This window comes from Phlebotomus argentipes, unplaced genomic scaffold (assembly GCF_947086385.1).
Source record: "Phlebotomus argentipes unplaced genomic scaffold, Phlebotomus argentipes genome assembly contig_5, whole genome shotgun sequence".
NCBI classification, from domain to species: domain Eukaryota; kingdom Metazoa; phylum Arthropoda; class Insecta; order Diptera; family Psychodidae; genus Phlebotomus; species Phlebotomus argentipes.
The window spans coordinates 8,612,181-8,624,518 of NW_026776165.1; the positions used below are offsets into that span (position 1 = coordinate 8,612,181).

Consider the following 12,338-nt stretch of genomic DNA (forward strand, 5'->3'; position numbering starts at 1 on the left):
GTGAATCAATCGCAATCGTCTTATCTTCCAGCGGATCAAAGTGGGATTTAGCAGACCTGGGAAATCGGCAGTGAACTTAGCAGTTGTGTGAAAAATTCCCTGCTGAGAAGACATTCCTCTGGTGTTTTTGCGCTACGATGGGCAATTGGAGAGATGAATTCGCCACTCCGGCCGAGAAAGTGGCCTCGTTGCGCGGGAAATCCACTCTGGCGGACATGGTCTTCATCGTGGGCAGCGATCAGGTCAGGATCCCGGGCCATCGCTTCGTCTTGAGTCTCGTGAGTGAGTCTTTCGAGTCATGTGACAGCGAGATCCACATCGCTGACTTCGAAGCGGACGTCTTCATGGAGTTCCTGGGCTTCATCTACACGGGCGAAGTCACTCTCGGCGACGACACGGCCCTGGAGATCCTCAAGTTGGCGCACAGGTACAAGATTGACCTCCTTGTGCGCGACTGCATGGATTTCCTGCGCAGGAACATCAGCGTAGCGAATGTGTTGCAGTGCCTGAACTTGGGCATCAATCTGGGCATGACGGATCTCAAGGCGCAGTGTCTGGACGTCATTTCGGATTTCACCCTCGCGGTCGTACAGCAGGAAGCGTTTCTCGAGATTAGCCGTGAGACTCTGAGTCACATTTTAGAGCTTGAGGTGAGATTATCATAGTTAACACTTCGGCTCCCTTCCACTATACTTTCGAATTAAACGAAAAAGCACTTCTTCATAAGATAAGAATTTACACTCGAGAGGATTCTTGGAAAAAACTACAGACTAAAATTATCCTTTAATTTGAATTAATTTTGATGTCATCGGAAACACTGTGTCTTTCAGATAATCATCTGCACAGAGCACGAACTCTTCCAGGCGGTCATGCGCTGGGCAGACGCGGAATGCCAGCGCCAAGAAATCGAGGGCAACTGCGAGAATTGCAGCCAAGTCCTGGGCGACGTCGCCGAGCTCATCCGCTACGCCGCGATGGAGCCTGAGTTCACCGAGGAGTTTCGCAGCCTGGCCAAGAAGCCCGCCAAGTCACGCTCGCTCTCGTCCGCTCTGCCCACATTCTTCGACTACGGCCACGCGAAGCTGACCATCCTGTCGCCGCTGGATCGCATCCACCTGTCGCCGGACGCCGTGCGTGAGTGCGCGCTGGAGTTTAGCTGCAACCAGTTGGTAAGCGTGTTCGGCTTCGGTGTGATCGTGGAGATGGGCGCCGAGCTAGAGGGCTGGGCCGAGATGTGCTACAAGTACGACGGCGCGTGGGTGGAGCTGAAGAAGAACGTGACGGTGAGCGTCGGCTGTCGCTGGAAGTTTGGTGCAAAGCACGAGATCGTCTTCCTGCTACTCAAGGAGAAGCTCACACTCGCGCTCAGCAATTACATTTACCGCATCGTGCTGCACAATCAGGCCGCGACGCTGACGCACGTCTTCGGGGACGTGTTCAACGAGACCGCGAAGATCCCCGCGAGCGATGATGGCGAGGCGACGACGGTGAGCTTCAGTCGCCAGGAGGACAACTACATTCCCATGATCCTCGTGCAGAGTGAGAAGTTTGCCTAATCAGAGCTCGTGAAACTTTCCAGACATGTTCTGTTCTGCTTAAGTCGTTGAACTCTTCACCTTTTTATCAATTAATTCGCTACGCGCGCATCCGGAAATATATTCATCTATATGAGTTAATAAATATTCGGTTTGACACTCATCCTGTTGTTAATATTAATGAGAATTGCCACGAAGATTTTCCAGATAAACACCAAATTCGCGCCACTGACGGTTCATTTCAGTGTCAGGAGTTGCGTTGCAAAGTGTGCCGAAATGGAATATGTGCGCAAAGGATGGGATTTGATGAATTATTTGGACAGTTTATCAGGCAAGGATTCTTCTTGAAGTGCAAATTAGTAATTAGTAACAGTTGCAATGTAAGAAATGGTTTGTGATCATTCAACTTCGTGGAGTGATGAAAATATTCATTGAGTGATTGAAATTTGCGTAAGAAAAATACGATGCAATTGTTGAACGAGGAGTTTTATATCAGAAATTTAAAATTTTATGATATTAAATTTCAGCTTTTTGTTGCGTAATTTTGATGAAAATACATTTTAATTTCATACGAAATTTAATCTTAAAAAGTATTTAATTAAATAGCAAATTTTTACTTTCAATCCACGCCCTTTTAGAATCTCCGCCCATTTTTATATAACCAAGTACAATAATGACAATGATAATTCCAATACTTTCTTTTAAGAAATTATTAGTTAATATATTTTCTACTTTAATATTTATCGGTCACAAACTATTTCCGACCTTTGTGTGTTATTTCCTTGGTCGAGTGTAGAAAAATGGGGCACAAATTGAATTGCAAATTGATCAAAAACCGAAAAATGATTTCCAATATTTAGATAGTAGAACACGAGGATGGTTCATGGTGGATTCCTTGCTCACCATTGGCGTAATCATGACTATCTACCTTGCTGTGATCTTCTTCGGACCTAAACTAATGGAAAAGTAGTGCATTCTCTAGCATGTACATTGACGATGGACTAACTCTCAATCCTTCTCCAGACGATCCGCCTTTCAACTGAAGAACGTCATTCTGATCTACAACATCTCCATCGCCATCGCCAATGCTTATATTTCGTATGAGCTTTATCTGCGATCAAATCTCCTCAATTACACGTTGTTCTGCACTCCCAAGACAACCTCTAACGATCCCAATGAAATACGTCTCGCCACTGCAATTTGGCTCTACTACCTCACCAAATTCATCGAACTGCTCGACTCTGTGTTCTTCGTGCTGCGCAAGAAGCCCAACCAACTCTCGTTCCTGCACGTTTACCATCACGCGATGATGGTGGGATATGCCCTGCTATGCATCAAGTGGTTCCCGGTCGGATTATGTACGTATTCGCCTTTGCAGATCGCTTAGAATCGGTCAAATAAAATTCTCTCAACTTCCAGCTTACTGTCCTCTGATGTTCAACTCAGGCAAGAGCGCATTTGAAGGCATGAAAAATGGCAAGTTGTTATGAATATTCATATCTTTAAAGGTGTCCACGTGCTAATGTACCTCTACTATGGACTATCCACTCTTGGACCGACGGTGGCTAAGTATCTCTGGTGGAAGAAGTACTTGACAATGATTCAAATGGTAGATCCGAAATCGGTGGCACACTTGTTGCAATTTTACACTTAAATTCATCTCTTTCAGATACAATTCATCATAGGCATGCTAATCGCATTGGTCTCATACTACACCGGCTGTGGATTCATCCCAGAATGGATGATGATAATCAATTTCTTCTTCATAGGCATATTCTTCTTCCTCTTCGGTCAATTCTACATTGCGTCGTACAGGAAATCACCCAAGACAGCTCAAGAAGATACGAAATTGAAGGAGAAGTAAAGAAATTAGCGCTGTAAATTGAAGAATGAGGAAAAAATATACAAGAACACGTGCAACTAAACTAGATATTCATTTATTAATTAATTAGTCTCTCTATAGAAACACTTTACATAATTTACACATTTGATTCTCTCTCTTTCTTCTCAAATTTGGTGCCTAATTATTAAATTAACTTTGTGTTGTTCATGACTCTTGATTGTAAATCGATGAATATATTCTCTCTAAAAATTCTATGGTACATTTAATAAAAGTCTCTTTTCCTTACCGTAAACATAAAAAAAAAACAGTTTTGTAACAACTCCGCATTGTGTGACCCATCAATCCATCTTCCCCGCCGTCAAGGGGAACCGAATGATCCTCAATTCATTCCCATAATCACAAATAACGCAGTCTGACGACGCCAACACCAGCCTGGGGCACAATTGGGAGTTTGCACTGTCCAGCTTCACCTCTCGCGTCGGTTCGCCCGTTCGCACGTCCCAGACAATCAAAGAACCTGCAAAAGGATCAGAAGGCATTGATAAGTATTCGATTTGTTCTAGCTTTTAGAATTCGAAACGGAGTGGATTAAAGTTTGCACATTCCTCAGTAGAGAAACAAGAAGCTTACCTGGCTTGGTTGTTATGAGCAACGACGGCGTCAGCATCAAGAGGATTGAGTAAGCGTACAAGACGTTAATGGAATTCAGAAGATGCCCCTGGAATCTCTCCCAGATGCACAATCTCTCGTCCGCGCCCAGCGATATCACGTAACTCGGCGAGCAGACTAGTGACACGATGGCGCCGTCGTGCGCCTGGATTCCATACACGCACGCGCCTGCAAGAGAAAAACTCAGTCATGCTGCCTAAGGTGCCATTTTCGCGCCAATTCTCACCCGACGTGAGATCCCAGACACATAGCAGTCCCTCCTGAGAGCCCGATCCGCCAGTTCCGTAGTGATTCTGGTCAATGAAGAGACACGTGATGGGCCCATAGTGACCGTGAAGCGTGTACTGCAGACTCCTGTTGTCCAGCCTGAACACCTTCAGCGTGTTGTCCTGACTGCCCGTGAACACCGTGCCGTGCATCACTTCCAGACACGTGATGGATTGCTGATGGGCTTTGTGCTGAATCTCCACAATACACCGCAATTCCTCACCCGTGGCGGTGCTGTGATGTATCATTGCCAAACTTCCTGTGGATCCAGTGCGAATGTGAGCTGAAAAGACGACGCGACAGATAGAGAAAAATTGCCATTTTCACAGCGTGTTGAGAAGAACAAATATTACTTCTTCTGTACGCAGATGTGAAGCCCCAGTCAATCTGCTTGCCTTGACTGTAGGTTTCCAAACGCAGAAAATCCACTCGCCCACAGAGTCTGGCCACAATGACTCTATCGCCAGACAATTTGATGTGAGTCACGCCATTGCGAACCTTCTTCTCATCGTCCAAAACACACTGCAAAGAGAAAAGAGAGCGAGAGTAATTAGAGCCGCTTAATCTCAGAATCAAACACTGATAACACTCATCAACACACCTTAAGATTCCCCGTGCTGCCCTCCCAGAACTCTACACGACCATCTGAGCATCCCACGGCGATGAGATTGTCCACGAAGTCAAGGCACCAGATGGGCGAAGACTCCCTCTGGTTCGGCACCTCCCGGAACAGCACACGCCGATTGATCTCCGCAATCAGCTCGCCCCCATTCACATCCCAGATCCTTATGTTACCCTCCAGACACGAGCTGGCCACCATCAGGCCGTCCATCGCCAGACACTCCACGCGGTGCCGATGGCCCGTGACGGCGATTGGCGTGCTGCTCTGGATCACGTGCTCCACGCGCGGCCGCGCCGTGGGATCGGCGTCCGTCCAGCTGGCGCGCCACTCGGCGTAGTTGCGCGTGCAGATGCAGCGGTACAACACGACCAGTGTGTACGTGAGGACAAAAATACTAATGGCACAGAGGATGCTGGCCAGGAAGATCTCCATGGGACTCTTTGGGTAGAACGGCATGCTGCCGGTGCTGGGCGACGGCGACTCCTGGTGCTCGGCGTCGGAGAAGTCAATGGGATCCAGCGCCACGGCGAGCGCCTTCCACTGGAACTGCTGTGGACTCTTCTCGTCCGGATTGCGCAGCGTCACCGCCACATCTGGCGCGATGGCGTGCGACAGTCTTATCGTCGGCAAGATCGTCACGTACTTCCCACTCACAGAGATGTTGTACTGCCTCAGAATGGCGGACCAGTGGAAATTGGACAGATAGTGATTCGAGTCGTATTCCGGATGGCGCAGCTTGTTCAGCTGCTCACTGATGTTGGCGAACGTGTCATCTTCCACCACGTGCGCCTCATAGATCGGAGATCGCGTGCTGGCCATGTTGAACACCATCTCATCCCGCTCCACCCTCTGCTGCTGGCTCTCCTGCGCCACTGGCTCATTCGGCAGGCTGTTGATCTCTGTGCTCGTGTCGATCACAAACAGACTCTCCAGGATGTTCGAATTGTAGATGATTGAGAAGATCCACACGATCATCCAGATCATAAATGCACGCTGAAAGAAGCGCGTTCTCGCCCAGAAGTTCACAATCTTCACCCTCTTTGGTATCTTCCTGTCCGTCACCGATGGCGTTGGAATGACATCCGTCGAGATGTGATTCACCGAGTCCAGCATCAAGCCACTCAACTTCGGGTGACTCTGCGATCGAGACATTGTCGTCGCGTGCGCCGATGACGAGTACCTGCAGAAGAAACATGCAACAAATTAGAAAATGCATGCCGCGGCGAGGAGTTCTTGGAAAAGCCAAGCATGAGCCAACTAATCGCTTTCGTAATGCTCGATTGCGTCTCAACTCTGTTTCCCAACGCTTTTCTTCCATTCGCCATTGAACTAAACAATATTCCGAATTCAACTCCTGCTTTCAAAAGACTTTTTTGTGAATATATTGAAAGAATGTTTTGTGATTGATCACAAGCTCGCTTCTGGCGTAATGAGAAGGTGACCAATATAGTAATCGATTGATTTCAACTAAATTTACTGACTGATAACTCAATGCGTGGAACATTGAGAATGGAATTACAATGGACCGAATAGATTTCATGCATTATAATATATTGTCAAAGAAAACATCTGAAGCTCCGCCCATTCGTAAATCCCGCCCACTTATCTTTATTATGTGATAAGAAAACACATATTTCTTCATAACGACTCAAATATGATCATTTGCTCTTTTATACACTTCATGAATCGCTGGAAAGTAAAAGTTTACACATCAAAACATAAATATAAATATAGCACATTAAAACATAGAAATAAGAAGGCAGACAAGATGTGTGAAAGCCGAGGATTACCGATATATGTATTAAACAACAATAAAGAGCATTATGCGTGTAATTAGAAAGACCAAAAGGTCAAGAGAGTACGATATTTACGAATAACGATAAGCGAAGATCGTTAGCAGAGTGTCAATTCCGATCTAATGACGAAAGTGATGATGAGTCTTGCTTCTGAGTTATATTGAGTAAATAAAATCTAGCGTCACTGTCGGAAAACACAGGATTCCCTTATTCGCAGCAAAACAACTCGGACAATACAAATGCGTAAACAATGTGATAAGCACACTCTTACTTTCAGTGCTTGTTATTGCGAGCACCCTGCAGAGACTCTTGGCTACGCTCACGCGTGGCACTTTTGGCGCCATAAAACTGTCGAAAGGTGCAAATTGGCGCCAAAATAAACACTCCGCTAAGCCCTGGATTGCGCGAGATAAGTCATCTCTTATCTCTTAACTCACCTGAGACGCGTCTGCGGCGAGCCGGAAGCGGCGCCGGTGTCCTTCTTCGCCTGCTTGAGCTGCACGCCATGCTCACAGGGGCGGATATTGAGCGCCAGGACGGTGGAGAAGAGCATCATTTGCAGGAAGTAGTCGGAGATGAGGCCGACGATGGCGAAGATGCAGAACTCCTGGATGACGGGCACAAAGGTGGCCAGGCCCACGGTGAGAATGGTGATCTCGGTGAGCAGGGTCTTGGAGATCGACCAGCCCTCGTTGGACAAACCCTTGGCCACACGGATCTTCACGTCCAGCTTCTCGTCCGTGGATGTGATGCATTTTGTGATCACGAGCACATTCTCCAGGCCAACCAGCACCACCAGATAGGGGAAGATACCCTTGGATTGGATGCTGATGGTGAGGCCGAAGAAGAAGCACAATCCCAACGACATGATCAGGCTGCCCAGCACCGTGAAGACCGCCGTGAAGGCGAGCAGCAGGCGCGACCGGATGAGGTCCATTTTGCGCAGCGAGAAGTACACGTAGTAGAAGAGCAGTACGAAGGTGATGATGAGCGGCATAACCTCGAGCACGCGGAACTCGCCCGGATAGTAGATGTACGTGAGCGACTCGCGGTGCTGATCATTGTTGGCGGCGTGATGGAGCGCGTAGTGGCGCATCAGCTTCTCCTTGAGCGTGCTGAGGAACAGTTGATTCTTCTCGCGTAGGATCAGCGTCACGGCGAACTGAATGACGCGCGGGCGGGCGCGGATGGGATAGCGTTTCACGCCGGTGTCCCGGATTGAGATTCCGAAGAGCATCTCGGCGATGGACACCTTCGTCTTCTGCAAATTGTGAAACTGGAAGATGGTGTTGAGCAGCGACGCGTCCCGGTTGAACATCTGCGTGTTCTGCTGCCAGAAATTGGCCGGCGACAGGATCAGGCAGTTGTACTCGGGAAACACGGTGTCCTTCGCCCGGAAAGTCTTTACATTCTCCACGTGCAGACATAGATTGGCCAGCGTCACGTGCGACTCCTCCACCTCGTGATTCCGGATGAGCTCCAGCAACTTGAAAGTCTCCGCCAGCGGCGCTCTGTAGGCGTCCGTGAGGATGAGATTCCCGTTCCATGGCGCCACGCTGGAGCGCAACACGATCTGCTGCACGTAGATGAAGGGCTCGGCGTGCGCCCACGGGAACGGCGGCTCGAAGGTGCTGATGTTGCCGAGGCGGGACATGGAAGTGGCGTTGTCGGTGGCGTCGTCGGGATTGTAGGGCAGGACGACCTTGGTGGGAATGGTGCCCGGCAGGGGGATGTAGATGAGTGGGTAGCAGCAGAACAGGAGGACGACGATGGCACAGCTGGTGGCACATGTTGGGTAGCTGGAGAGGAAGAGGCCGTGCTTGTAGTACCAATTCGCCACGCGCAGCGGCAGGCCCACGCGCCGGCGGCTCTCGCCCGGCCGCGACATTTCTCGCATCAGCTCAGTTCTTCCAAGCTACCAGCGCGGCGTCCGGGGGCACCGCGCGCACACCATTTCCGCACTGCCCGCACAACTGCCCTAACCTCACTAGTGGCCAGTTGCTGTGGGAAACAAAACAGGGGCTCAACTGCGCAGGAGGAACTCGCACTCAAGTCTCACTGTATCCACTGTCCACCAGCTCAGCACGATGCACACACACGCGGGGAAAGCGCGAGCACTCGAATGCACTTCTGGCCTGTCGTACGCTTGGCCTTTTCATTTATTTTCCTCGCTAATTTGCACAACTCGACGGCAGGAGTGGAAAAATAGTCGTGCTTGTCAAACGCGCAGTAAAACATCCGGAACGGCGCCACTGGCGAGGCCGAAACTCAGCAACTTTTCAAACGCCAACAGTCAGCAGCGCCAGAAGGTATGCAAAACAAAGAGCACTAAATCGAGGGGTTAATTTCTTTCAAAAGCTTTCAATATTTGCACTCTGCATTGCAGTGAAAGTGTCTCAAGTCTAAATGCTTTAAGTGTAAATCAGAAGTCTAAACGATGTTATTTCAATGAGTGTTCACTATCTGTGGTCTCAAAATCTCTCCAAAAAGCGCAAAAGCTTCAACTCTGAGTCACTCAAAAACACTTTATTGCGATATCAAGGAATAGGAAGCAGGAAAATTTATACAATTCATTTATCCGATGCACTATTCCTCACTCGGAGACTCGCGAGTCTCTGTTGCGGCATCGTCGCCGAAGATTTGGATGCGCATGAAGCTGTAGAGGCGAATGGTGTCGGAGAGGAAGTTGTAGATATCCTCTCGGGGCAGGAAGCGTAGGCTGAAGAGCCACTGGTTGACGTCCTTGGCGCTGCGGATCTCAAAGCCCATGAAGCGCAGATATTCGCTGATATTCTGCGCTGTGGTGTAGTGAAAAACGTCCATTCGCACGGCAGCTGTCTGGCGGAAGTTCTCCAACTTCTTCATATCCTGGTACCACTTCTCAGAGAGCTTCTTCTTCACCTGCTCGTCCACGATCCTGTCGTAATCGTCGTAAATCTCGGGCCTGACGACGGTCAGCACGAAGTCCTCACAGATGAGGAGCAGAAGACGCGCCAAGGCGCTCTTGATCGCGAAGACGAACTTGTAGAAGAACTTGATGGCGAACATTTTTAAGAATCTTCTCGGCAATTTGGTCTCAAACACGTCAGAGGATCTCGAATGCAAAACTTCAACTAATGAAGTTTGTAGATCGAGGCTCTATTTATTCTGCGAAGGATGGAAAGTGACTCGAAGGAAGGGACTTGAGGCGGTGCATTTCTGCTAAGAGAAGCAAATCATGGCATTTCTTCTACGCCCTCGACGTCTTCTTCCATCTTAAGAAAGAGCGACGGTGAGTGCATCTCATGATCTTCAATTTCTTGTGTTCTTTCTCACACACTAAATGTTTATTTTCCCGATGATTGAATGATAAAAAAATCATGAATCGTTATTATAAAGCTGAATCACGAATACGCCTAAAAGGACACTTCAAATAGTAAATCTTTAGAGTGCTCGCAATTTTCTCTTTAATTTCACGCAGAAGAGTCTCAGAGCTTTAAAAAATCATGTGACTATATATGAGTTGAAGCAAAATGATTTATTGCGTGCTGTGAAAAATTGCCCACACTTTCTACATTTCTGAACAGCGTCCATGAATTTATTTAATACTTTTATTGGCGAGCACAAATTGCTAAATTGCATACAGAAGTTCATCTTCAAGCGCATTTGTCTGGGACTTTCCCTTCATTTCAGCCACGCGATCTTTTGAAACATTTTATGGCAGCCAAAGTGGCTACCCGAGAACCTCCTGCAATTGAATATGCAGGATTTGTGGCGCCGAAGGATGAATTCTGGCCACTAGAAAACCATCTGGTGGAATTTCCCACTTACCTGCCCCAGCACGATGCATTTTGAGGACGCAAATTGTGCGGCCCCTCAAGCAAATGTGCTTATCCATTGTCAGTTGATAATCCTCACTCAAGGTCCTCGAGTGCAGAAGAGGACGGACTTTCCATTTGCGTCATGCAAAAAGGATTCAGGGTTTTAAAACATCATCTGGATGGAATTTCCAACATTCGCCTGTGCAGAATTCTTCATTTTCCTATACCCAAATTTCAGGGGCATTAAGTTCGCAACATATTTAGGCTTGCATTTAGCAGATGCTGAATGAAATGTCCTCACAGTCTCACGGCGAAGTAAACAAGGAGTGTGGTAAACAACCCCTTCACTGTTCTTGTCACTTTGCTAACAATGAAGAAAAATTTGCATTGTGGCCAACAAAGCACGCCCCATTATTGGCATATATCAAAATATTCTCTCTCCCCCACAATTCGACCCCCAAGGCCTCGTCATGACGGTGAATGAAAAACATGCGAATCCTCGGCTCGTGTCCTGCTCCATGCGTGGGGACATCTGATGCTCGTGCCACGCAGATGGAAAAATCTCCTTTCATTCATTGCCCCGAACTGATAGCGCTCGGCTCTCGAGAGTCAACAGTCTCGCAAGTGCTCTGGATGCGAGAACATTGGCGCTCAGCAAGTACGCTAAGCCGCAAAAGTGCTCCCTATTTTCCCCCCTTGCCGCCTCCCAATTCACACAACATCCCTAATTGCCCGGCAAATTGTCATTTGTACGTCTTCCCAAGCCCTCTTGACCACTGCTGTGCACCCCTCAGTCTGTGTTTTGTGATGCTGGTGGAAAATCCGTGATTAATTGCCGAATCCTTCACTCTATTCCCAGATTTCCCTGTGGATTTCCACCCCGTGACCACACTCGTGAACAACTCCACTGCTTCAGCATCTCTGTGAGTATTACTTGGTTACAATTGTAAACATATTTCCACCATATGGCGTCTCCTTTTTGCTCAACAGTCGCCAAAAACACCCCCAAAACGACCCTAAATTGATCTCAAATCACGAGAAAAAGAATGTTTTTTTAATTAATTGCACCACAATCACCATAATTGCCCTCTGACAGAGAGTAATTACCACATTTTTCACCCTCAAACATACAAAAAATACATCCTCTTGATAGGAATTCGCATCTCTGATATAACGCAAAATAAAGCAATTTGTATTGATTTCCACAAGATGGGATTAAAGAGGCGATGCAGAGAACGGCAATTTGTCTTGCAAATAAATTGCATGACATCATTTCCCTGAATCGCTCTCTTGCTCCAGAAATTCTTCCCATCGCCAAAAGAGAGAGAAAAAAACATCCATAAACACGTCCATGAGAGACAGCCGATGAGTGACTGTGGTGGAGTTATCATTGCATTTTATCAGATTCGAAGGCGTCACCACTTTCGGATCGATAGATTAGATTAGGAGGGAAATTGTCACAACACGCAAAATACAGCACTTTTCTTGCTCAAGTGCGAAAAGTGAAGAGAGTGTGGGAGAAGAGCAAATGTATTCGCAAAGCAATTCATGGAATTTGAATTTGCATAAAATTAAAATTTCGTGGAAATTTCATGCTGAACTTTTGTAATAGCACAGGAAGCTTTTCCACCGAGTAAATCGCGCGCGAAGTCTTATAAATGTCATCCCATATGACAATGTTGGATGTTAACATCAAGGGACATGTTAAGATTAGAGAAGGAAAATGTACGGAGAATTTTAATGCGTATTTTCCCTCCGTCACAAAGCCGTGTTGCTGACCTCAAAGTCAAGGAACCTTTATTGGCC

The 12,338-nt window shown here is 47.5% G+C and overlaps 2 protein-coding genes across 2 annotated transcripts; one reads left to right on the forward strand and one right to left on the reverse strand.

The window, feature by feature from the left end:
* The first annotated feature begins 2,451 nt into the window (after positions 1-2,451).
* Positions 2,452-3,456, forward strand: LOC132255946 (elongation of very long chain fatty acids protein 4-like). The gene is made up of 5 exons (XM_059752119.1): positions 2,452-2,501; positions 2,559-2,916; positions 2,987-2,999; positions 3,044-3,144; positions 3,205-3,456. Exons 1-5 carry the CDS (start codon positions 2,452-2,454, stop codon positions 3,397-3,399), a joined length of 717 nt encoding a protein of 238 aa, XP_059608102.1. The 3' UTR covers positions 3,400-3,456.
* LOC132255590 (sterol regulatory element-binding protein cleavage-activating protein) lies at positions 3,457-8,909 on the reverse strand. The gene is made up of 6 exons (XM_059751687.1): positions 7,170-8,909; positions 4,916-6,116; positions 4,668-4,836; positions 4,274-4,597; positions 4,009-4,215; positions 3,457-3,895 (listed from the first exon to the last, which is right to left on the reverse strand). The coding sequence occupies exons 1-6, from the start codon at positions 8,627-8,629 to the stop codon at positions 3,717-3,719; spliced, it is 3,540 nt and encodes a 1,179-aa protein (XP_059607670.1). The 5' UTR covers positions 8,630-8,909; the 3' UTR covers positions 3,457-3,716.
* Between the last annotated feature and the right edge of the window lie 3,429 nt (positions 8,910-12,338).

What these genes read in the sequence shown, in the direction of transcription:
- LOC132255946 (XM_059752119.1), top strand. Translation starts at nt 2,452, where the DNA reads ATGACTATCTACCTTGCTGTGATCTTCTTCGGACCTAAACTAATGGAA. An exon ending in GGACCTAAACTAATGGAAAA is followed by an intron (nt 2,502 to 2,558) that starts GTAGTGCATTCT and finishes ATCCTTCTCCAG; the next exon opens with ACGATCCGCCTTTCAACTGA. An exon ending in ACTTGACAATGATTCAAATG is followed by an intron (nt 3,145 to 3,204) that starts GTAGATCCGAAA and finishes CATCTCTTTCAG; the next exon opens with ATACAATTCATCATAGGCAT.
- LOC132255590 (XM_059751687.1), bottom strand. Translation starts at nt 8,629, where the DNA reads ATGCGAGAAATGTCGCGGCCGGGCGAGAGCCGCCGGCGCGTGGGCCTG. An exon ending in TCGCCGCAGACGCGTCTCAG is followed by an intron (nt 6,117 to 7,169) that starts GTGAGTTAAGAG and finishes TTTCTTCTGCAG; the next exon opens with GTACTCGTCATCGGCGCACG. An exon ending in TGTCTGGGATCTCACGTCGG is followed by an intron (nt 4,216 to 4,273) that starts GTGAGAATTGGC and finishes TTTCTCTTGCAG; the next exon opens with GCGCGTGCGTGTATGGAATC.